This window comes from Lissotriton vulgaris, chromosome 9 (assembly GCF_964263255.1).
Source record: "Lissotriton vulgaris chromosome 9, aLisVul1.2, whole genome shotgun sequence".
Classification (NCBI taxonomy): Eukaryota; Metazoa; Chordata; class Amphibia; order Caudata; family Salamandridae; genus Lissotriton; species Lissotriton vulgaris.
Genome location: NC_141697.1, coordinates 550,540,862 through 550,563,969, shown reverse-complemented (window position 1 = coordinate 550,563,969; position 23,108 = coordinate 550,540,862). Strand labels below are relative to the sequence as shown.

Genomic DNA, 23,108 nt, shown 5'->3' with positions numbered 1-23,108 from the left:
GTGGCACGACTATCTTCTTTACCTCTCAAAGGTTGATCACAAACCGGTACACAGGTGGCTGAGAAGCATCAGTACGTTTAAGGATAGGCAAAACAGGACTGTTACAAACATTACCTCTCGTTTCCTCAACTACACCCTTCTCAACCAGATCACAAACAATCGCTAAAAGAGCTCTCTCGCCATCGCTCGAGATCTTGTATTGTGGAATACGAGGTAGCCTAGCATTTGATTTAAGCGTGACAACATAAGGTGGAATCTGCAAAAGACCAACATCATTTGGACCTGTAGCCCAAAGTGTATCATGAAGCGAACGCAATTCCAGTGGCAAACAATCCTTAGACAAATACATTGGGGAAATCACTTTCTTACCAAGGGTAAGTTGTACTCCTGAAGGAGAACAATGTAATGTCGCATACAATCTTTTCAGCAAGTCCAAACCCAACAGATTCTCACCACAACCAGTCGTTAAAATAAGTGGAGCTTCCAATTCACAAGGGCCAATCGAAAGGGACAAAGGACTAGAAACCGGAATACGAACTGGGGCGCCTGAAAATCCTACTGAAACATTGGTCAAGCCAGACAAAGGTGCGCCAGGAAGTTTAGAGTGCATGATAGAACTCTTCATCGCACCAGTATCCAAAAGAAAAGGTTCTACCACACCTGATGTATTCACTTCAACATAAGGTCCACTCTGGTCTACTGGAACTGACACTACTCCCTCACTTTGTCCTTGGCTGTCCTAGTTATCATTATAACCAGAACTCTCACCTTTGACATAGTAATCCTCAACATAATACTGGGCAGACTGACCACTCGGCACATTCTGTCTGTCAAAATAATTCGCAGAATTCTGTAGGGAAGAGGAACGATCATTCTGAGGGATCACACCACGTCCCCTACCCCTAGGAGCTTGCTGAAAACTACCACAACCTCTCTGACCAGATACACCATTCGCACGCTGTAACAAAGCTGGGCAACTATTCTTGTAATGACCTTCCTCTCTGCAATAAGCACACTGATTAGGGCCAGGAAAGAATCGCTGTACATAAGGCTCGGGCTTCTGTAACAATCTCTGAAATTGTGGAGGTTGCTGAAACAGAGGCTGATTCTGACGAGGCGGATAAGCTTGCTGCAAAAGAACTTTCATCTTTAACTCTTTAGTTTTCTTCTCCACTTTATCCTTCTCATCTTTATCCCTATTCTCGTAATATTGTGCAGTAGCCAATATCTGGGCCGACGAAGAGACAGCCCATGAACTCTCCGAGTCCTTTAACTTATTAGAAAGTTCGGGAAGCAAATTAAAGACAAATTTATCCACAAACAACGTTTGACCACCCTCCGTACTCATATCCTGACCACTATGATCAATAAACGTTTCTTCAAACCTAGTGAAGAAATCAGATACACTCTCGTCCTTCTTCTGCTTACATGCTGCTAACTTATCCCAATTCACTCGTAAAGCGGGCATCATCGTTTTCATCAGATTAATAATTCTACCTGGTAATTCTGAAACTGAAGGTTCAGGTTTAGCTCCTCCCTCCTGTCTACCATCTGCGGCAACAATATTCGCCCAGGTATCACCTAATTCAGCAGCATGATTCTCATGACGAATCTTCGCCCACAAGGGTTGAGGGACTACATTACCCATCAACATATCGATGTCAGCTAAATTCATAGTACACGCTTCAACTGTCTGGGACAACTCTTTGTAATAACCAGCAGGATTCTTACGAGGGTCAGGTAAAGTCTGCTTAAGAGCCAAGACCTCTGCTCTCTTCCAAGGGACATGTACCCATACTCGCTGAAAATGAGCCGGAGCGGCCTGAATGCCCTGATTTACATTAGCCTGAACTGCTTCTTTCCATACAGGAGGAACTTCTCTCATAGGGTACTGTTTCACTTTCCTCCTAACAGAAGAATCAGGTTCATACAATGTCTGAGGCGAAAGCCTAGATCTAAAAGCAAGTATTGTCTCTACGGCATCTGTAATATCAGATTCCACTATCATCCCTTTAGCAAAATCTGACTGAACATCGAGCACATCCTGCGAAATCGGACCCAACTCATTATCTTCCCATTCCTGACGCAGAAAAGTACACATTACATCAAAAACATATCTTTGCTTAGGCGGTTCCCACTGAAAGAAAACATCCATAACTGCTGGCAAATTATACCTTGGAGCATTTAAAATCCACCTACGAGCCAACAAATCCAACACTGTCCGTTCTTCAGAACTAGGAAGCTGACTACGACTCTGTTTACGCTCCGAAACAGGGGTCATATTCAGTGACCCAAACAATGGTGACAATAAATTAGAAAAAGTTTCTGTCATTCGTTTTCGAACAGAAGGAGAAGAAGCAGACATAAGAACAGGAGAATAAGTATTCTGAGGCAAGGAAGGTGTAGGGACAAGAACAGTAGAAATCGAAGATGTAGAAGCAAAAGGAAAAGGAGTTTGCGGCAAAGCTGATAGCAAGGCTGGCGACCCTAGAATGGGTTGCGTAGGAGAAGGCAAAACCATCTGTGGAGCACCGGGTGGCTGAACAACAGCAGGAGGTTGAACAACAAAGGGTGGGACAACTGGGGGTAATGGAGGCGCAATAGCACCCTGCACATAAGGAGGAGGCAATCTCAGTAAATGAGAGATCAAAGGATCTTTTTCAGGGTCTTCTATCACTTTCGGAGGAGAAGACGGCAAGGCCGGATAACATTTATCTATGGCAATGCAACGCTGTCTATCTAAGACTTCACTCGCACGCTCTTCTCCATCTTCCTTAAACTGTCTAGCAGCTTGTAATACTGACATATTTTTATCTTTCCTATCTCTCTTTGCTTGTTTAATTTCTTTCTGTTTGGCTTCCTTCCGCCAAAGGCGGAAAGAGTCAAACATTGCCGGCCGGGCTTTCTTCTTAAATAGCTTAACTTCTAGATTGTCTAAAATCTCTGTTTCAAAACTACCATGTGGGGGCCATTGTAAAACACCATCCTTTTTAGTGTAGCGGACCCATACATATCAGAACATGCAGGGAACATTTTCCCTTCAGGAAAAAGCTAAAAACTTTCCTGTTTAATTACTGATACTGTTGAATATTAATAACACATGACAGGGCTATCTGCTTTTTGATGTTGCCAATGGCGCGGAGATACTCCCAAGGGAGTCGATTCCCAGCGCGGTATAAGCTTGCAAATAAATACTTCATTATAAGTAATAGGGCCCACTACGTGTTTTGAGTAAAGTTCATCAGTCGGAGTTCCAACCGGAGGTATCGGACATGAATCCTCCAATCGGGAATCCCTGTTACTACCACAAACAAACCAATTTCCAATTTTACCAAGACAAAGCATCTTGCTCACTAGGTTTCAAACTTCAAAGGGAATCAAAAAATGATACACTTGTATATATACAAGCCCTTTGGCTTTGGATACTGCAGCAGCCAAATCAAAACCAAGGAATCAAACAAAGTCGTGGGAGCGGCCCATTTATACTTAACCAAATATCTGTCACGCCACCAGAAGACCGTCTATCGTCTCGCTTTACAAACATCAATCGGAGGGTCCAAGACAAGGCGACAGTCAGGGCAGCAGTCCTTCGCAGCCGTTGGAAAGCGGGAAGCCTCGCAGAAAAGTCCTTTGGTCCCCGCAGACATGCAGGGGTCGATGAGGTGGGGGCCCTCCTCCAAAATTTCCTCACGTGGCTCCTCGCAATCTTCAGGCTTGGACCGGTACCACTGAAGTCGGCCCGCGTTGGTCGCACCAACTGAAGAACCGGGTTTTCAAGTACCCAGCGGCGTCAGGGACACGCCCAGAGTCCTCTAGGTTCCCTTGCCTTGGTATACAGAGACACGGAATACTTCTAGGTGGCGTCAAAGATCAAATTTATTAGCTGCAGCTAGTAGCAGAAATCCCAGCAATACAACATGGTGTACAACTCAAGAAACTGCTCAATTTTACTAAGGCGAGACATCCCTATTTATACACAAAAAGGTAAATTTAAAATGCACGCCCCTGCACCAAAATTCAACCAATAGAAAGTACATGACATCACACAGCATCATACAGTAAAGCTCATTTTACAGTGTCCCAACCCACAAGTTAATATTTAGGCATATCTAAATAATAATCTGGAAGGCCCGCACAAACCCTTAATTGAAAGCATAACCCATGAAATGAACAAATAGTCAGAAAAAGTAGTTTCAGATAATGTGCCAGATAACAAATATGTAAAGAAACTTTAAAAGTTAACAAATGTCTTGAATAGTGATTGGAAAAGGTAAATAACGATCTTGCAGGGAAATTGGCTTGGCAGGGTCAATTCCTGGGTGAAAGGCCAGCTTCTGAAATTGACTCCAGTGCACGAAGAAATCCCTGGTTAATGTGTATATGTGATTCACAACAGGTCAGACTGCTTTGCTCACAAACTAACTTCTGAAGCCTACATGAAAAATGACACTAGATGGCAGTCACGACACATAACAAAAACCCAAGTTTCAGAAAAGAAAGTCTTTAAGGAAAGAAACCATTTAGATGTTGTTTAAGATAACATATGTGCAGGAAAACTGATGGTTAACAGGGTCCTGAACAGTAATTGAAAATTCAGATAACAATCAGCTAACGAAACTGGTTTTGCAAAAGGTCAGTTCCAGGTGAAAAGGGTTACTCTTTCTGCAGTTCATTCAGAGTCAGAGAAACCCAAATTAATATATGCACGAACTCAGAAGGCAAAGCCACTTGTTCGTTGGGCCCACTCCACTGGCCTACGTGAAGGCCAGATTAAAATGCAGACAGGTTTAAGAATTTCAGAACCACAACACCAACTGACAGGGGGAGTCACACCGGTGCACCAGGAGGATTCATCCATTATTTCTGTGGTGAGTGGCAATGCCCGTAATGGCTCGCAATGCCCAGGACATTTCACCCCATGCCTGATTGCCTTGCCAGGGTGTGATTCCTTTGCGGGAACCCCCCGTCATCTGGCTCTGTTTCAGGCAGCGTGGTTCTGACGGTGGCATACACCAGCGGCCTACTGGGGGGAGGTTTGGTCCTACTCCTACCTCCACACAGAGTCCCGCCAAAACTCCTTATAGTTGCCCACTCGGAAGACACCACTCTACGCCTACACGGTGGACTCACAGCATGGGCAGAATTAGGGCAAAGACACTAGAGGGCAAACAAGGAGCGGGCCCTCCCTCCACCATGGCGGAGCTCTCCAGTTGGCCTTCCTCACCAGGAGAGTATCCACAGAGCTTCTGGAGAGTGCACCTGAGAAACTGGACCTAATTCTCAAAGAAATCCGTGATTCTAGGGCAGCACTCGAACTCCAGATCGGCACGCTCACCACAGGCCTTACATTACTCAGGTCGGATCACGGAAAACTGGCTGACACCGTTAAGGGCCACGGACAATCCCTCAAGGACCTGGACCCTCAAGTCACGGCAAATTGCACAGACACATTTGGATACAAAGTCTATCTGGCCATTACCAAGAAACCACCAGCCAGCCAACTATCATCCATAAGCAGAAGCTAGTCTTAAGATGCAGTAGAGAACATGATGTTGAAGATTACAAAATCTACAACCATTAGTTCTCACCTATCAATTCACCACCCAGGTTGACAACTTAGAAACAGGCCAAGTCACTGCCACTGCCACAGGCATAATTTAATTGGTTAACACAAATTTGCCTGTGGCACTCAGAAAGTTACTGGAGCCAGATAGAACTTCAGTATCATGTTTTTCAGTTGTTGAGGTATACTTGTCACTACAAAGGTATAGTCAGGCCATTGGTATTCAACCTGCTCACTCCTCTGGTATCCTGATGCAGTCTTCAGTGCATCTCAACTATGATCCACCTACCCGGAGATGTTCCATAAATGACTTAACAGTAGCTCATCAGAACTCTAGCTGAGGTCTAGCAGCAACCCCTAAGCAGCCCAACACAGCCTACATGTAGTCCTCTGGTGGCATGTCATAGGCATCTCCACTGAGGTGGCCCCCAAGGAATACTTTAGAAACTCATCATCAAATTTTCGGCCTCCTGGAGGCAGCCGCGGTCCGAGCTGGTAACAGCGGTGGGGTCAGGTAAGGGGGATTTCGAGGGACGATGCAGAGGGAAAATTAGATAAATAATTAATTTTCCCTCTGCATCGTGCCAACAAAATCCCCCTTAACCCGGCCCCACCACCCCACCGATGTTACCTGCACAGACCACGGCTGCTTGAAAGCCTGTATTTGGAAGTGAGTCATGCATCATAATGAGCACCATATGACTGCAACATTGCTCTTTCTCCTATAGACAATTCTGTGCTGTGGGATATTAAACATGGACTTCCACAGTTGTCATTACCATGTATTCATTGAAACTTTCAAGTCATCATTCTACTCTGGATACCATTTGACAGTAGTCACAGATAACAACTTGGGCATGTCCCCAAACAACATTCTTACCATGAAATACCAGAGAGGTTAAACTACATCATGATTGGTGAAGTCATGTTGCAACTGGCATCCAGAGTCCACCACTGCTGATTGGCTCTGAGACCATGGATAGGCGCACAGTGGTTGTTTGGCTGTCTGTTCACTGTACCTCTGTCCAAACAGCCTTACAGCCAACTAAGTGCACCAATGATGCATTGTGTTCCTTTTCAAAATAGCCTCCAATTGACTGCCCACAGAGGCACCCAACACGTTTTGTAGTTGGTGGGTAGATTTGCTGAGCTTACAATACCTTGATTGAAGAAAATAGGCTCCTTTAGACCACTGAAGGCATTAATGGGATTGTGCACCCTCTTCTCGACAGCTTCTCTGTAAAGCGCAGGTAAAGGTAACTATTGCTTCAATGTACTGTGCACCCGGGACAACTTGTGCTTGGTGGGCGTGCTTGCTGCTGAGGAGTGTCAGTAACTTGCAATAACTGGATCCAAGGTCCCAGGCCTTATTTTCTTCTGCTGGTATTTTCTCTGGATGTCAATAGTGTGTGTGTGTGTGTGTGACTTTGTTACCTCCTCACCACTACAGCACTTAAAAACGCGTAGGAGAATAAGATAAAGTAGTGCATTAGTCCATTCCTGCTGTTTCTGTGTTGACACAGCTCTCCTCCATATTACATTCACAATAGTTTTTGTGTCTAATGTGCTAAGGATCAAGAGTTATAGAGAAATGTGTTCCCCATTGCAGAGGCCCTCCTTCTGATATTCCTAGCATTACGACTACATATTTAATCTGCTTTCAGTTTCCAAAGCTGTAAAATATTAAAGATCAATAAATGTGTAGCAAGGTCTGGGTTCATGGGCCAGGATGTGCAGGTTTCATGCAGGGATGCTGGACAGTGGTGGTGCTTGCACCTATCCTTTTTGTAGCTGCCAAATGGCCCTTTATCATATGTGATACTTTGAGCAGTCCTGACTGTTTTAGCAAACAGTGTGTTGTGATCAGGCATTTGTATTATCACTGCGAATATTTTCAATATGGTCTCAAAAATCCCAACATGGAAAGTGCTGTTGACGAGAAAACCAGGACTGGTTTGCAGGTATCATGGCGCCATTTGCTGGCTGTGCTTGGTTTCAGACTAAATGTTGCATGAGGAACAGGGATTTCTGGTCTGAGGGATACTTTTTTGAGGGACAGAATCCAAATGTTATTGTTAACTAATATTTCAGAAAGTGGGTTTGATATAAATTAAGTTAAACGGTTGTTCCAGCCTTTTCTTCCTTAAATCAAACTGTAATATTGTGTCAAGTGCACGCAGTCTTATGATTGGCTACAGTAGATCATTGATAGTAATGTTCAGAACACCACGGATTAGAATCAATCCTTGTTTAGCGGAATGCTGTAATGAGTTTGTAAATGATAGAGCAATGTGCGATGTAATAACTCAAATACTCTCTTTATCTTCGCAGACTCTGAAAACACTCTTGGAGAAAGAAACAACCGCCTTAAAATCCAATTACTCTGTCATTGATTTGTGGCGCACCCCAGTTCTGCGCAGGATAACGATCTGCATGAGTTTTGTTTGGTAAGATGGGTTAGAGAACTAAACGTTGATTGGCCAAGCAGAACCCCCATTGTTGTTACTTAGAAAATGATACTTTAACAAAAGTAGGGCCTTTTCCTGTCTCTCGGTTTTCTAGAGTGCATCACTCTTTGTATTCAATGACACTGCACACACAATTGCTTGCTGATATGTTCTGAATGAAGGCAACAAGCTAATGTTTGTTCTATAGGGAACATTGTTGTTCAGTCTGTGGGAAAGCGCCCCTGATTCTCAGGGAAATGAGGCACACACAGGCAGATTAACTGATGTAAAAAGAATCAAAAACGTAGGGTCAAGTTTGCTTTTATGTAGCTATATGCTCTTCTACATGTTTGCTTGGATAATAATGCAATGAAAATGTTTAAATAAACATACTACAGAGTCGACAACTGTGACTGTATTATGGTTAGGTCAGAGTTTCCATTGAAAAAACAGTCTATTTTGCTTATAACTTTGGTGCTATTTGACAAATTTGCATGAAATTTCCCAAAACAAAGTACGTTTGGCTTAGGTTTTTTCACTGCAAGTTTTGTGCGGATCCATTTGGGGGTGAGGGGAAAAATATGGTAGCGTGCGTCAAAAAACAGCATTTTTTTCCATTTAAACTTCTGTAGGAAAATATGTGCTCTGCTACAGAAGAAGAATGCTGTTGCGTAATGGAATTACCAAATACTTGGCATGAATGTACACCTTTACTCAGGGGAGTGCCTTTGTTGGTTTGGTATTAAATCCATTCAGTTCCTTTTGTGAAATTACCTTTACAGGAATGTGTTGGGTGAGATCTGAAGAGTTTCAAAACAGAGACATATAGGGCCACATGTATCAACATCAGGAATAGCGATTACCTAATTGTGATTTTCTGCGAATCACAAATAGGTAATCGATGTTCCTAATGCATGAAACTGTTTCATTTAGCGATTCCTAGGGGGTCGCACATCGACCTACCTCATCAATATTGATGAGGTAGGTCGCAATATGCGACCCATTAGGCATCGCTAAAATCACAGGATTGGTGCCCTGCTAGGGTCAGCAGACTACCATGTCCGTGATTGCTTTTCAGTAAAGCCCAAAACAGGCTGCATTTAAACGAAAAAAAGGAAAAGTTATATTTTCATTTATTTAAGAGCAAGCAGTGGTCCATGGGGCCACTGTCTGCTCTTAAAAAATGTTTTCACCACCATTCCCAAAGGGGAAGGGGTCCCCCATTCGCGAAAGGGATACCACCAACTTTAAGTTGGTGGTAAAATGTGAATGTTTGCGACCGCAGTCATGGCCACAAAACAATAATACATACCACTACGATTCGGTATTTGGAAGGGACTCCCTTAACACGCCCTTCCAAATACCGAATTGCAAACCCATTTTGCGATTTTGTAACAGGTTATCGAATCGCAAAATCAAGTTTGATACATAGGAAAAGCCTTTTTTGCTTTCGCAAATGGGCCAATTTTGCAATTTGGACTGTTTGCGAATCCAAAATAGGTTCATACATGTGGCCCATATATGATCAGTTTGCGAACTGCCCTTTAACCTCGCTTCAAGGACAGTTCATGGACCCAAATCTAAAAATAAAAATACCCCATGAATGAGGGAGCTATTTTTCCAGTGGTCCTTTCAGGTCTGCCAAATTAGAGCTGAGTTTGTGAACTTGTTTGCTTTGATTGTCTGGCCATGACCATGGTCCTGGACAAAGGTGGCAATGTGGCCATCATCCTCCTGGACCTCAGCGCCGCCTTCGATACGGTAAACCACTGTATCCTTTTAGCCCATCTAAACAAAATCGGAGTCTTTGGAAAAGCCCTTTCATGGCTTGAATCTTTCCTCCTTGAAAGGTATTTTAAAGTATTTGAAGGGGATTGCCATTCATCACCGATACCCTTGCAGTATGGGGTACCACAGGGCTCCTCCCTGAGCCCCACACTTTTTAATGTGTATATGTCCCCCTTAGCCGAGATAGTGGCTCCCTATGGAATTGAATTAGACAGCTATGCTGATGACACTCAGCTTGTGGTCTCTCTGAATCAGGCATATCTGTCCCACACGAGTTTGAGTGATTGTCTTGAGGAGGTAGCAAAGTGGATGGGCCAGTCCCAGCTCAAACTCAACAACGAGAAGACTGAACTGATGTTACTGGGCAGGAAGACATCATTCAATTCCCCTACGTTATGGCCCCCCTTCTATGGGCGCTGTCCCAACCCCAAGAAGTGTGATCAAGAGTTTAGGATTCTGGTTAGACAAGGAACTTTCATTCAAAGCACAGGCCAGGAAAACTGCGGCCACCTGCTTCGGCTTGTTAAGATCTATACGCAAAATCCTGCCTCAACTGCCTGAGAGAGCCAAAAAGATCCTAGTCCAAGCCATGAATTTACCCAGACTGGACTACGGTAATGCGCTCTATCTGGGAGTCCCGGCCTCTGTGATCTGCAAACTCCAGGTAGTCCAAAACGCAGCAGCTAGACTCCTGACGAGCACCAACCATCGCTCCTCAGCAAAGCCAGCGTTAAGATCACTTCATTGGCTACAGATAAAAGAACGGGTACACTTTAAGGCCCTCTGTATTGCCCATAAAAATCTGCAAGTCAAAGGCCCCCCTATCCTTACTAACCTGATCAAACCATACGATATGCCCAGAAATCTCCGCTCCAATGATCTTAATCTGGCAGAAGTCAACAGAATCAATAAGGTTCGCTCTGGGGGACGCCTTTTTCCCCATAACACCTCAAAGTTATGGAACTCTATGCCCCTCTCCCTTCGTCAGGAATCCAATCATGTTTCATTCCGCAAAAAAATAAAAACTTGGCTTTTCCCCGGCTTTTCCCCGGAAACTAACTACCAACTGGTTTCCATCTTTCACATTCAGACCCTGTGTCGTAGCTTAAGCGCTGGGATGCCTCCGGGTAGCCATGCGCTATAAAAGAATTATCTCATTCATTCATTCATTCATTCACTCATTCATTCATTCATGACAGAAATATTTATGTTGCTGTCGCCATTACATAATGCAGGACATTGATCCCATGGCCTAAAAAACAGTTAAACCACACCAGGGGTTTGGTTGAGTGCATACTTATCCTCAGACAAGGGGACTCCTTAAGTCCACCCAGACTATAAATAACAAAAAATGTATGTTTCATAAGATTTGCAAATTCAGAATTCGTATAGGGCTGACCATTGAGGGGCCTCATTGCACACAAATTTAGCTTTAAATTCACATGTCCTAAACTGAATTTCCAGGCCATGAAATCCGTTAATCCATGTTGTGCTCACATGTTGTAGTTCATTTTTTTACTTAAATACTTTTATTTAGGATTAAAAGTGGATAGCAATACAAATGGCAAACAACATATAATTATGACATACAATTCTAAATGAACAGTCTGAGTAGAGAAGAAATCCCATTGAAGAATCATGTAGTTATACAGTAAAAATTGAGTATTGGTAAGAACAAAAATGAACCAGTAATATCTATAAAATATTATATATTTTTAAGGAGAAGAGAGAAAGACCTGAAGAAAAAGAAGAAAGGAGAGAGAAATAGAATAGAGGGAAGGAAAGATGAGATAGAAGAAAGTCTGTAAAATTTAAGAAAAAGAGGAGTCTGAAGACAAGAAGGTAGTAAAAGGAAGCCATAATAAGTCAGATTACGTTTTTTGCAATATCAAAGAAGATGAAACAGTAGATAGTTCGTTACAAATACGATTCCACCAAGTTAGTAAGCATATTTTAGAATTATGTTTCCAACAAGCTACTATGACTTTAAAAGCAAGCGCAAAACATAGATCAAATACTTTATGTTTTGAGGAAGGAATATTAAAATCAGCAGATTAAGTCCCAAGAAAAACATTTTGAATAGATAGTGAAACATTGCAAGAAAATTACTTTGAGCATTTCGACCAAACAGATTTCCAAAACTCAGTCACTTTAGGACAATAGTATAATAAATGGGTCAAAGTACCTTTAGAGGAGAGACATGACCAACATAGGGGAGAAGTAGAGTGACCAAATGTATGAAGAAGGGGAGGAGTAATAACAGCTCTATTATATAGAAAGAATAACGATTGAGCAATAGTGGCAGCTTCAGAGGGACAGAAGATTTTGCGTCATATTTTAACCCATTGATGGGTTGACAATGATGCAGAAAGGTCAATTTCCCATTGTAATTCAATAGAGGATTTAATTCCCATGCGGACAGGGGGAGAAAGGAATCTGTATATAAGGGATGCTTTAGGGATGGAATCTTAAGTGAGATTTTATAGTGGTATCAGTAAGGATGGAGGGGTAGAGTGAGGGAGAAAATTATTGGTGGAGAGAAAAGATTGTAGCACAGGCAATATTTGGTTAAATTGTTGTAAGCAGGAATCGGGCAGGCTATATTGTTCTTGTAACTTAGCAAAAGACGAAATTGAGTTATGAAAGACCAAATGATGAACATAAAAAATACCCTTTTCTTTCCAATATTTACAATAGAATGATTTATGAAAAAATGTAAGAAATGTATTATACCAAATGGAGGAGACAGAAAAGGATTGAAAGAAGTCAAATCCCTTGTAAATATTGTATGCAACAAATATTGAGAATATTTTAAAATTGGGTTTTTAGATATGAATTTACAATAGAATATAAAAATAACTTCATAAAATTAAAAGTCATGTAGTAGAGAACGTTCAAAATGAATCTATTGTGGTATGGGAAGGACATAATTCTTATCAGTCAGAATATAACATTGACAAAATAAAAAGGCTTTATGATATAACTTAAAGTTAGATAAACGTACACCACCTTCATTCTTTGGTCAAATAATATGGATAAAGCAATAGAAGCATGCTTATTATTCCAAAGTAATTTTGTATAAATAGATGACATTTGGGAGAAATAATAATTAGGAATTTTAATAGGCATCATAGATAACATTACAAAGGCATGAGGGACAATAATATTTTAATGGTCTCTGGTGCACCCCACCAGGGTAAATGAAGAGGGGATCAGGAAGAAAATACATTCTGAAGTTTGAGAGCATTGAAATACTAGAGTATAAATCAATTTCTTAAAAAAAAATATCCCAAGTAAGTGAGGGGATTCGACATATAAATTTGAATATCATCTGCGTAAGCTGAGAGTTAGATTTTTAGGGATTTTGTTTAAAACAAGATATATGAGGATTGCAGCAAATACGCTCAAGGAAGGGTTCCAAACAGAGAAGAAATAGTAAAGGTGAGAAAGGACAACCCTGTCTGGTGCCTCTAGGCTAATTAAAAAAAGGGGGAAATGACCATTAAAAGAAGCACATGGTTCAACATATAGTAAATTGATGAGGGATATAAACTTAGGTCCAAAACCAAACCATTGGAGAGTAGTGTACATGAAATGCCAACTTATTTGACCAAAAGCTTTTTCAGCATCAAGTGAAAGGACATCAAGAGGGGATGGGTGTTTTTTAGAGGCAAAAAAAGAGGAAAAGGAAGAAATAAGCTCAACAGAAAAACCATCTGGGTCAGGAACTTTGGCTTTCTTCAAAGATTTGATAGCATCAGTAACTTTCTGAGTAGTAATATCCTTTTCAAGATTTAAAAAAGTATCAGGGATAGAAGGAGGGCTAGGAAGGTTCTGAAAAAGTTTTTATATTACACTCGAAAGGAGTTCCTTTGTATATAATAATTCATAATAGGATGAAAAGCATTAGTAATATCAGAGTCAGATGACATTATAGTGTTGGCATGTTTATTACAAATAGGACCAATGTTTTTCCTTTCAGATTTGAATTTTTAAATAATTTGCCAACATTTTACCAGTTTTATTTTGGCCTCCATGGTATTTAGATTTAATTTTAAAGAGTGCATTGCATGCTTCAACCATGTCAAGTTTATTCAGGGAAGACTTGGCCTTAGTCAGTTCTTGTAAATTAAAAGATGATTTGGAAGTGAAATAGGCATGTTCAGGCATTTTAATGTGTTGGAGAGCCGTAAGGTATTTGTAATTCCACCTATTTTTTTTGGGCAGAGTAGGCAATAGAAAAGGCAAAGAAAGAGGCCTTAAAAGCATCCCAATTATTGTTAACAGAGGTGTACCTATATTGATTAAACCCCAAAAACTCATTACTAAAGGAGAGCGCTTCTAAAATAAAAAGTTTGGTCTGGTGAAAGGGAATTATTAAAACACCATTGTCCATGTTTACAAATATTAACAGATAAATCAAAAGAGGATAAAACAGGGGCATGGTCAGAAATTAAAATAGAACCAATTTCCGATGTTTAATAGAAGGGAGTAGGGATTTAGAAACTAAAATATAATCAGACATTGGAGACATAGTGTGATGTACATTGGAAAAGAAAGTAAATTCACATATATCCGGGCTACAAGTTTTCCATGCACAAAACAATGAGCGAGAGGTGATGGCAGATTCAAATACTTTGTGGGATTTATCAGGTTTAAATTTATGTTTTGATTTTTTATCAGTAAAAGGGTCTAGCCAATCATTAAAGTCACAAGCGAGAGTAATATTGGGATTGTAAAAAGAAGATAATTTTAGCTTAACACATTGCCAAAATTCAGGATCCGATTTAACGGGGCCATACATATTTAATAGAGTAACTGGTTTTTGAAATATAATGGCATTAACCAAAACCCATCGTCCATTCGTATAAAATTCAGTAGACAAAATTTGAATATTCAATGATTTGTGGCATAAAATGACAACACCACCTTTGCGATTAACAGCAGTGGGAAAAAATAACCTGACCCATCCATTGACGTTTAAGTTTGAACGATTCAATATCATTACAATGTGTTTTCTGTAAAAAAGCAGCATGTGCATTACATTTTGATAAGAAAGACAGTACCTTTTGATGCTTGAAAGGGTGACCCAGACCACGTACCTTCCAGAAGACAACATTAAACATGCTGTGGGGTGAGGGCAAGGATACCGAAACAGGTACAACGGGCTGAAAAGCCAATAGGAAAAACAAAGAGACATCATTTATCTACAATTAAGAAATGAAAGGAACCAATCATTGGGCAGAACAAGAAAAGAAGGACAAGGTGAAAACTCATACCAATGCAAGAGAAATAAAAAAAGAGTAGGAAAAAGGAAAAGAAAGGGGCCTTAAAAGCATCCCAATTATTGTGAACAGAGGTGTACCTAGATTGATTAAACCCCAAAAACTCATTACTAAAGGAGAGCGCTTCTAAAATAAAAGTTTGGTCTGGTAAAAGGGAATTATTAAAACACCATTGTCCATATTTACAAGCATTAACAGATAAATCAAAAGAGGATAAAGCAGAGGCATGGTCAGAAATTAAAATAGAACCAATTTCCGATGTTTGATAGAAGGGAGTAGGGATTTAGAAACTAAAATATAATCAATTGGAGACATAGTGTGATGTACATTGGAAAAGAAAGTAAATTCACAAATATCCGGGCTACAAGTTTTCCATGCACAAAACAATGGGCGAGAGGTGATGGCAGATTCAAATACTTTGTGGGATTTATCAGGTTTAAATTTATGTTTTGATTTTTTTATCAGTAAAAGGGTCTAGCCAATCATTAAAGTCACAAGCGAGAATAATATTGGGATTGGAAAAAGAAGATAATTTTAGCTTAACACATTGCCATAATTCAGGATCCGATATTATGGGGCCATACATATTTAATAGAGTAACCGGTTTTTGAAATATAATGGCATTAACCAAAACCCATCGTCCATTCGTATAAAATTCAGTAGACAAAATTTGAATATTCAATGATTTGTGGCATAAAATGGCAACACCACCTTTGCGATTAACAGCAGTGGGAAAAAATAACCTGACCCATCCATTGACGTTTAAGTTTGAGCGATTCAATATCATTACAATGTGTTTTCTGTAAAAAAGCAGCATGTGCATTACATTTTGATAAGTTAGACAGTACCTTTTGATGCTTGACAGGGTGACCCAGACCACGTACCTTCCACAAGACAACATTAAACATGCTGTGGGGTGAGGGCAAGGATACCGAAACAGGTACAACGGGCTGAAGAGCCAATAGGAAAAACAAAGAGACATCATTTATCTACAATTAAGAAATGAAAGGAACCAATCATTGGGCAGAACAAGAAAAGAAGGACAAGGTGAAAACTCATACCAATGCAAGAGAAATAAAAAAAGAGTAGGAAAAAGGAAAAGAAAGGGGCCTTAAAAGCATCCCAATTATTGTGAACAGAGGTGTACCTAGATTGATTAAACCCCAAAAACTCATTACTAAAGGAGAGCGCTTCTAAAATAAAAGTTTGGTCTGGTAAAATGGAATTATAAAAACACCATTGTCCATATTTACAAGTATTAACAGATAAATCAAAAGAGGATAAAGCAGAGGCATGGTCAGAAATTAAAATAGAACCAATTTCCGATGTTTGATAGAAGGGAGTAGGGATTTAGAAACTAAAATATAATCAATTGGAGACATAGTGTGATGTACATTGGAAAAGAAAGTAAATTCACAAATATCCGGGCTACAAGTTTTCCATGCACAAAACAATGGGCGAGAGGTGATGGCAGATTCAAATACTTTGTGGGATTTATCAGGTTTAAATTTATGTTTTGATTTTTTTCATCAGTAAAAGGGTCTAGCCAATCATTAAAGTCACAAGCGAGAATAATATTGGGATTGGAAAAAGAAGATAATTTTAGCTTAACACATTGCCATAATTCCGGATCCGATTTTATGGGGCCATACATATTTAATAGAGTAACCGGTTTTTGAAATATAATGGCATTAACCAAAACCCATCGTCTATTTGTATGAAATTCAGTAGACAAAATTTGAATATTCAATGATTTGTGGCATCAAATGGCAACACCACCTTTGCGATTAACAGCAGTGGGAAAAAAATAACCGGACCCATCCATTGACGTTTTAGTTTGAGCGATTCAATATCATTACAATGTGTTTTCTGTAAAAAAGAAACATGTGCTGTAGCTCCATTCAGCGCGGGGACACGCCGTGATGGCGTTACTGTGCGCTTTATAAGCTCTTTATTATTATTATTATTATTATTATTATTATTTTGATAAGTTAGACAGTACCTTTTGATGCTTGACAGGGTGACCCAGACCACGTACCTTCCACAAGACAACATTAAACATACTGTGGGGTGAGGGCAAGGATACCGAAACAGGTACAACGGGCTGAAGAGCCAATAGGAAAAACAAAGAGACATCATTTATCTACAATTAAGAAATGAAAGGAACCAATCATTGGGCAGAACAAGAATAGAAGGACAAGGTGAAAACTCATACTAATGCAAGAGAAATAAAAAAAGAGTAGGAAAAAGTAAAAGAAAGGATGAAGAAAAAAGAGAAGAAAAAAAGGAAAAGAAAGCAATATAAAGGAACAAACAAGACAGATCAAGGATAAGAATCCAGATCTGAGGCCAAAGGGGTAGGAGATGAATAAAGGGCATACTAGTGCCAAAAGCATGATCAACAGAAGAGAAAAACAGTATCATTAAAAGAAAAAACAAAAGGCCCTGAGTTCAAAGAGATGTAAAGTTAGATAGTAAGCTAAGAGAGACCATGCGTAGAGTTAAGAATATTAGAGGTATTAGGCAGTAACATCCCTATTTTGGCTTGCAATATTTTGTTTAATTCTTTTATTTTTTAAGAAGTTTTATATTAGCACTGGCCTGACCCGAGGGTATTAGAACTCTTTACAGAAGATACATTGCAGAGATTCCCAACACACGAGACAAAAGAATGAAGCATTAACATTGCAGGACACTGGTTGAGTGGTCTGCTTCATAGTGCTGGGACATCTGTTTCTTAGTCTTGGGAACATAATGTTGGATCAGTGCGATGTGTTTGTTACCCCGCTCTGATTGCTCATATCGACACCCTAGGGAGCGGTTGAGGAACAGGATTTTGAGTTGGCTTTTGAATTTTACAAAAGAGGGAATGGTTCTGATGTGAGGGAGAATGGGTGCGCTTCCGGCGAAGGATCGAGCCGCAGTTTTTTGTTTTCGAGTTTTTGGCGGGATGAGTAGGAGGAAGTTTGAACTTCTGAGGTTCCTGGCCCGATCGGCTTTTTTGAGTTTGGCCACCAGATATTCGGGTTTGCCGGTATGTAGGCCTTTATGAGTGAGGCAGGCTGTTCTGAAGCTGATCCGCATTTCGGCTGGGAGCCACTTAAGTTCTCTGAGTGCAGGGGAAATGTTGTCGAATTTCTTGATTCTGGTGACCATTCTGGCTGCCGCATTCAGAGTTGTTTTTATGGGAGCTAGGTGTGAGTTTGCTATTCCTGAGAGGACTGCGTTCCCATAGTCCAGTCTTGGCAGCACCAGTGTTTGAGTGGCCTGTTTAAGATCATTGGGCGGAATGAAAGGTTTTATTTTGTTCAGTAGTTTAAGGTTAAGGAAAGCGCTCTTGGGTGAAAATTTGATGTGTTTGGTCATGTTTAGGTTTGAGTCTAATGTGATGGCTAGTGATTTGACGTTGTCAGCTAGGGTGAGATTCCCGTTAAGCGAAACAACAGCCTTTAGCCATTCAGCAGTTTGAGGGTTCTCCTCCTTGTTCGAGATGAGAAGTATCTAGGTTTTGTCAGGGTTTAGTTTAAGGTGATTCGATGACAGCCAGTGTGTATGTGTATTGGCATTTATATAGCGCACTACTTACCCGTAGGGTCCCAAGGCGCTTCGACCGCTGCGAAACCCTTCCTGGCTTCCCTGAGAGATGGTCCCTTAATGGGTATCTCCAGGGTGAGACCAGGCATCCCCGGTGGTCTGGTGGGGCCGTTAGTGAAGATGAGGCAAGCTAATGCCCAGAGTTGCCGAGTGCGATCGCTGATCAGAGTGGGCACCGAGGCGAGAGAATTATCAAGTCCGCTGACCCTGGTCCAGAAACCTGCCGCGCCGGGAATCGAACCCTGGTCCCGGGCCATCCTCTGCTCTCGGGTCTGCCGCCTCTAACCAGTGAGCCACACTACTTCACTGAACATTACATTACTGAACATTACTTAGTATGTCATTGAATCTTTGAATCTCACTGAGAGAGGTGGTTTCCAGATAAATCTGAGTATCGTCTGTGTAAAGATGGAAACGGAGGCTGGCTGCTTCGAGTATTTTGGTGAGCGGTTCCATGTAAATGTTAAATAGTTGCGGGGAGAGCACTGAGCTTTGAGGGACTCCCTTGTAGACAGGGTGAGTTTCAGAAGGAAAGTTTTTGATTTTTATTTTTTGAGTGCGATTGTGCAAGAACGAGGAAAACCATTGGAGGACCGCCTCACCAAGACTGGGTCTTTCTTGGAGAGCCCTAATGAGGAGTTTGTGGTCTACTGTATCGAAAGCTTCAGATAGGTAAAGGAGAATGAGGAGGCTGCATTGGTCAGAGTCTAGAGAATTGTGGATATCGTCGATAATGTTGACGATCGCCCTTCCTGTGCGACAGCCTCTTCTGAAGCTTGATTGGTGAGAGTCCAGGAGGTTGATGTTTTCCAGGTGTTGGTTTAGCTGTTGGTGTATGCATTTTTCTAGAATTTTGGACAGAAGGGGAAGGTTAGATACAGGTCTAAAGTTATTCATATCCGATAAGTCAAGACCAGGTTTTATCAGCAAGGGTGTGACTTGTCCTACTTTAAGGTAGTCTGGAACGTCTCCGTTTTTGATGGAGCTGTCTATTATCATGCACCAAAGCTGTGCTAGGGAGCGCTTCAGCTTTTTGGTCAGTAGGGGAGGAATGGGGTCAAGGACATGAGATGAGGGTTTGGAGGCGGAGATCAGCGGGATTATCTAATATTCCTGAATGGGAATGAGTTTTGTTTGGTAAGATGGGCTAGAGAACCAAACTTTGATTGGCCAAGCAGAAACTCCATTGTTGCTACTTAGAAAATGATATTTTAACAAAAGTCAGGCCTTTTCCTGTCTCTCGGTTTTCTAGAGTGCATCACTCTCTTTTTATTCGATGACACTGCACGCACAATTGCTTGCTGATATGTTGTGAATGAAGGCAACAAGCTAATGTTTGTTCTATAGGGATAAACATTGGTGTTCAGTCTGTGGGAAAGCGCCCCTGATTCTTAGGTAAATGATGCACACACAGGGAGATTAACTGATGTAACAAGAATCACAAACCTAGGGTCAAGTTTGCTTTTATGTAGCTATATGCTCTTCTACATGTTTGCTTGGATAATAATGCAATGGAAATGTTTAAATAAACATACTACAGAGTCGACAACTGTAACTGTATTAAGGTTAGGGCAGAGTTTTCCATGGAAAAACCATGCTATTTTGCTTATAACTTTGGTGCTATTTGACAAATCTGCATGAAACTTCCCAAAACAAAGTATGTTTGGCTTAGGTTTTTTCACTGCAAGTTTTGTGCGGATCCATTTGGGGGTGAGGGGAAAAATATGGTAGGGTGCGTCAAAAAACAGCATTTTCCATTTAAACTTCTGTAGGAAAATGTGTGCTCTGCTACAGAAGAAGAATGCTGTTGCGTAATGGAATTACCAAATACTTGGCATGAAAGTACACCTTTACTCAGGGGAGTGCCTTTGTTGGTATTAAATCCATTCAGTTCCTTTTGTGAAATTACCTTTACAGGAATGTGTTGGGTGAGATCTGAAGAGTTTCAAAACAGAGACATATAGGGCCACATGTATCAACATCAGGAATAGCGATTACCTAATTGTGATTTTCTGCAAATCACAAATAGGTAATCGCTGTTCCTAATGCATGAAACTGTTTCATTTATCGATTCCTAGGGGGTCGCACATCGACCTACCTCAGCAATATTAATGAGGTAGGTCGCAATATGCGACCCATTAGGCATCGCTAAAATCACATGATTGGTGCCCTGCTAGGGTCAGCAGACTACCATGTCCGTGATTGCTTTTCAGTAAAGCCCAAAACAGGCTGCATTTAAACGAAAAAAAGGAAAAGTTTTCCTTTCATTTATTTAAGAGCAAGCAGTGGTCCATGGGGCCACTGTCTGCTCTTAAAAAATGTTTTCACCACCATTCCCAAAGGGGAAGGGGTCCCCCATTCGCGAAAGGGATACCACCAACTTTAAGTTGGTGGTAAAATGTGAATGTTTGCGACCGCAGTCATGGCCACAAAACAATAATACATACCACTACGATTCGGTATTTGGAAGGGACTCCCTTAACACGCCCTTCCAAATACCGAATTGCAAACCCATTTAACTACTTGGTAACAGGATATTGAATCGCAAAATCAGGTTTGATGCATAGAAAAAGTCTTTTTTTCTTTCGCAAATGGGCCAATTTTGCAAATTGGACTGTTTGCGAATCCAAAATAGGTTCATACATGTGGCCCATATATGATCAGTTTGCGAACTGCCCTTTAACCTCACTTCAAGGACAGTTCATGGACCCAAATCTAAAAATAAAAACACCCCAAGAATGAGGGAGCTATTTTTCCAGTGGTCCTTTCAGGTCTGCCAAATTAGAGCTGAGTTTGTGAACTTGTTTGCTTTGATTGTCTGGCCATGACCATGGTCCTGGACACAGGTGGCAATGTGGCCATCATCCTCCTGGACCTCAGCGCCGCCTTCGATACGGTAAACCACTGTATCCTTTTAGCCCGTCTAAACAAAATCGGAGTCTCGGGAAAAGCCCTTTCATGGCTTGAATCTTTCCTCCTTGAAAGGTATTTTAAAGTATTTGAAGGGGATTGCCATTCATCACCGATATCCTTGCCATCATCACGATACCCTTGCAGTGTGGGGTACCACAGGGCTCCTCCCTGAGCCCCACACTTTTTAATGTGTATATGTCCCCCTTAGTTGAGATAGTGGCTCCCTAAGGAATTGAATTAATCAGCTATGCTGATGACACTCTGAATCAGGCAGATCTGTCCCACACGAGTTTGAGTTATTGTCTTGAGGAGGTAGCAAAGTGGATGGGCCAGTCCCAGCTCAAACTGAACAACAAGAAGACTGAACTGATGTTACTGGGCAGGAAGGCATCATTCAATTCCCCTACGTTATGGTCCCCTTCTATGGGCGCTGTCCCAACCCCAAGAAGGGTGATCAAGAGTTTAGGATTCTGGTTAGACGAGGACCTTTCATTCAAAGCACAGGCCAGGAAAACTGCGGCCACCTGCTTCGGCTTTTTAAGATCTATATGCAAATCCTGCCTCAACTGCCTGACAGAGCCAAAAAGATCCTAGTCCAAGCCATGATTTTATCCAGACTGGACTACGGTAATGCGCTCTCTCTGGGAGCCCCGGCCTCTGTGATCTGCAAACTCCAGGTAGTCCAAAACTCAGCAGCTAGACTCCTGACGAGCACCAACCATCGCTCCTCAGCCAAGCCAGCGTTAAGATCACTTCATTGGCTACAGATAAAAGAACGGGTACACTTTAAGGCCCTCTGTATTGCCCATAAAAATCTGCAAGGCAAAGCCCCCCCCTATCCTTACTAACCTGATCAAACCATACAAAATGCCCAGAAATCTCCGCTCCAATGAACTTAATCTGGCAGAAGTCAACAGAATCAATAAGGCTCGCTCTGAGGGACCCCTTTTTTCCCATAACACCTCAAAGTTATGGAACTCTATGCCCCTCTCCCTTCGTCAGGAATCCAATCATCCTTCATTCCGCAAGAAAATAAAAACTTGGCTTTTCCCCGGTTTTTCCCCGGAAACTAACTACTATCTGGTTTCCATCTTTCACTTTCAGACCCTGTGTCGTAGCTTAAGCGCTGGGATGCCTCCGGGTAGCCATGCGCTATAAAAGAATTATCTCATTCATTAATTCATTCACTCATTCATTCATTCATGACAGAAATATGTATGTTGCTGTCGACATTACATAATGCAGGACATTGATTCCATGGCCTAAAAAACAGTTAAACCACACCAGGGGTTTGGTTGAGTGCATACTTATCCTCAGGCACGGGGACTCCCTAAGTCCACCCAGACTCTAAATAACAAAAAATGTATGTTTCATAAGATTTGCAAATTCAGAATTCGTATAGGGCTGACCATTGAGGGGCCCCATTGCCCACAAATTTAGCTTTAAATTCACATGTCCTAAACTGAATTTCCAGGCCATGAAATCTGTTAATCCATGTTGTGCTTACATGTTGTAGTT

The 23,108-nt window shown here is 41.3% G+C and overlaps 1 protein-coding gene across 1 annotated transcript in view; it reads left to right on the top strand.

Moving 5' to 3' along the window:
* The window catches only part of LOC147691767 (solute carrier family 22 member 6-A-like), a 645,113-nt gene that overhangs the window by 308,450 nt on the left and 313,555 nt on the right, over positions 1–23,108 (top strand). The window contains exon 6 of the mRNA XM_086936682.1: positions 7,895–8,010. Coding sequence (XP_086792808.1) covers positions 7,895–8,010 — 116 coding nt within the window. The remainder of the gene's footprint in view (positions 1–7,894; positions 8,011–23,108) is intronic.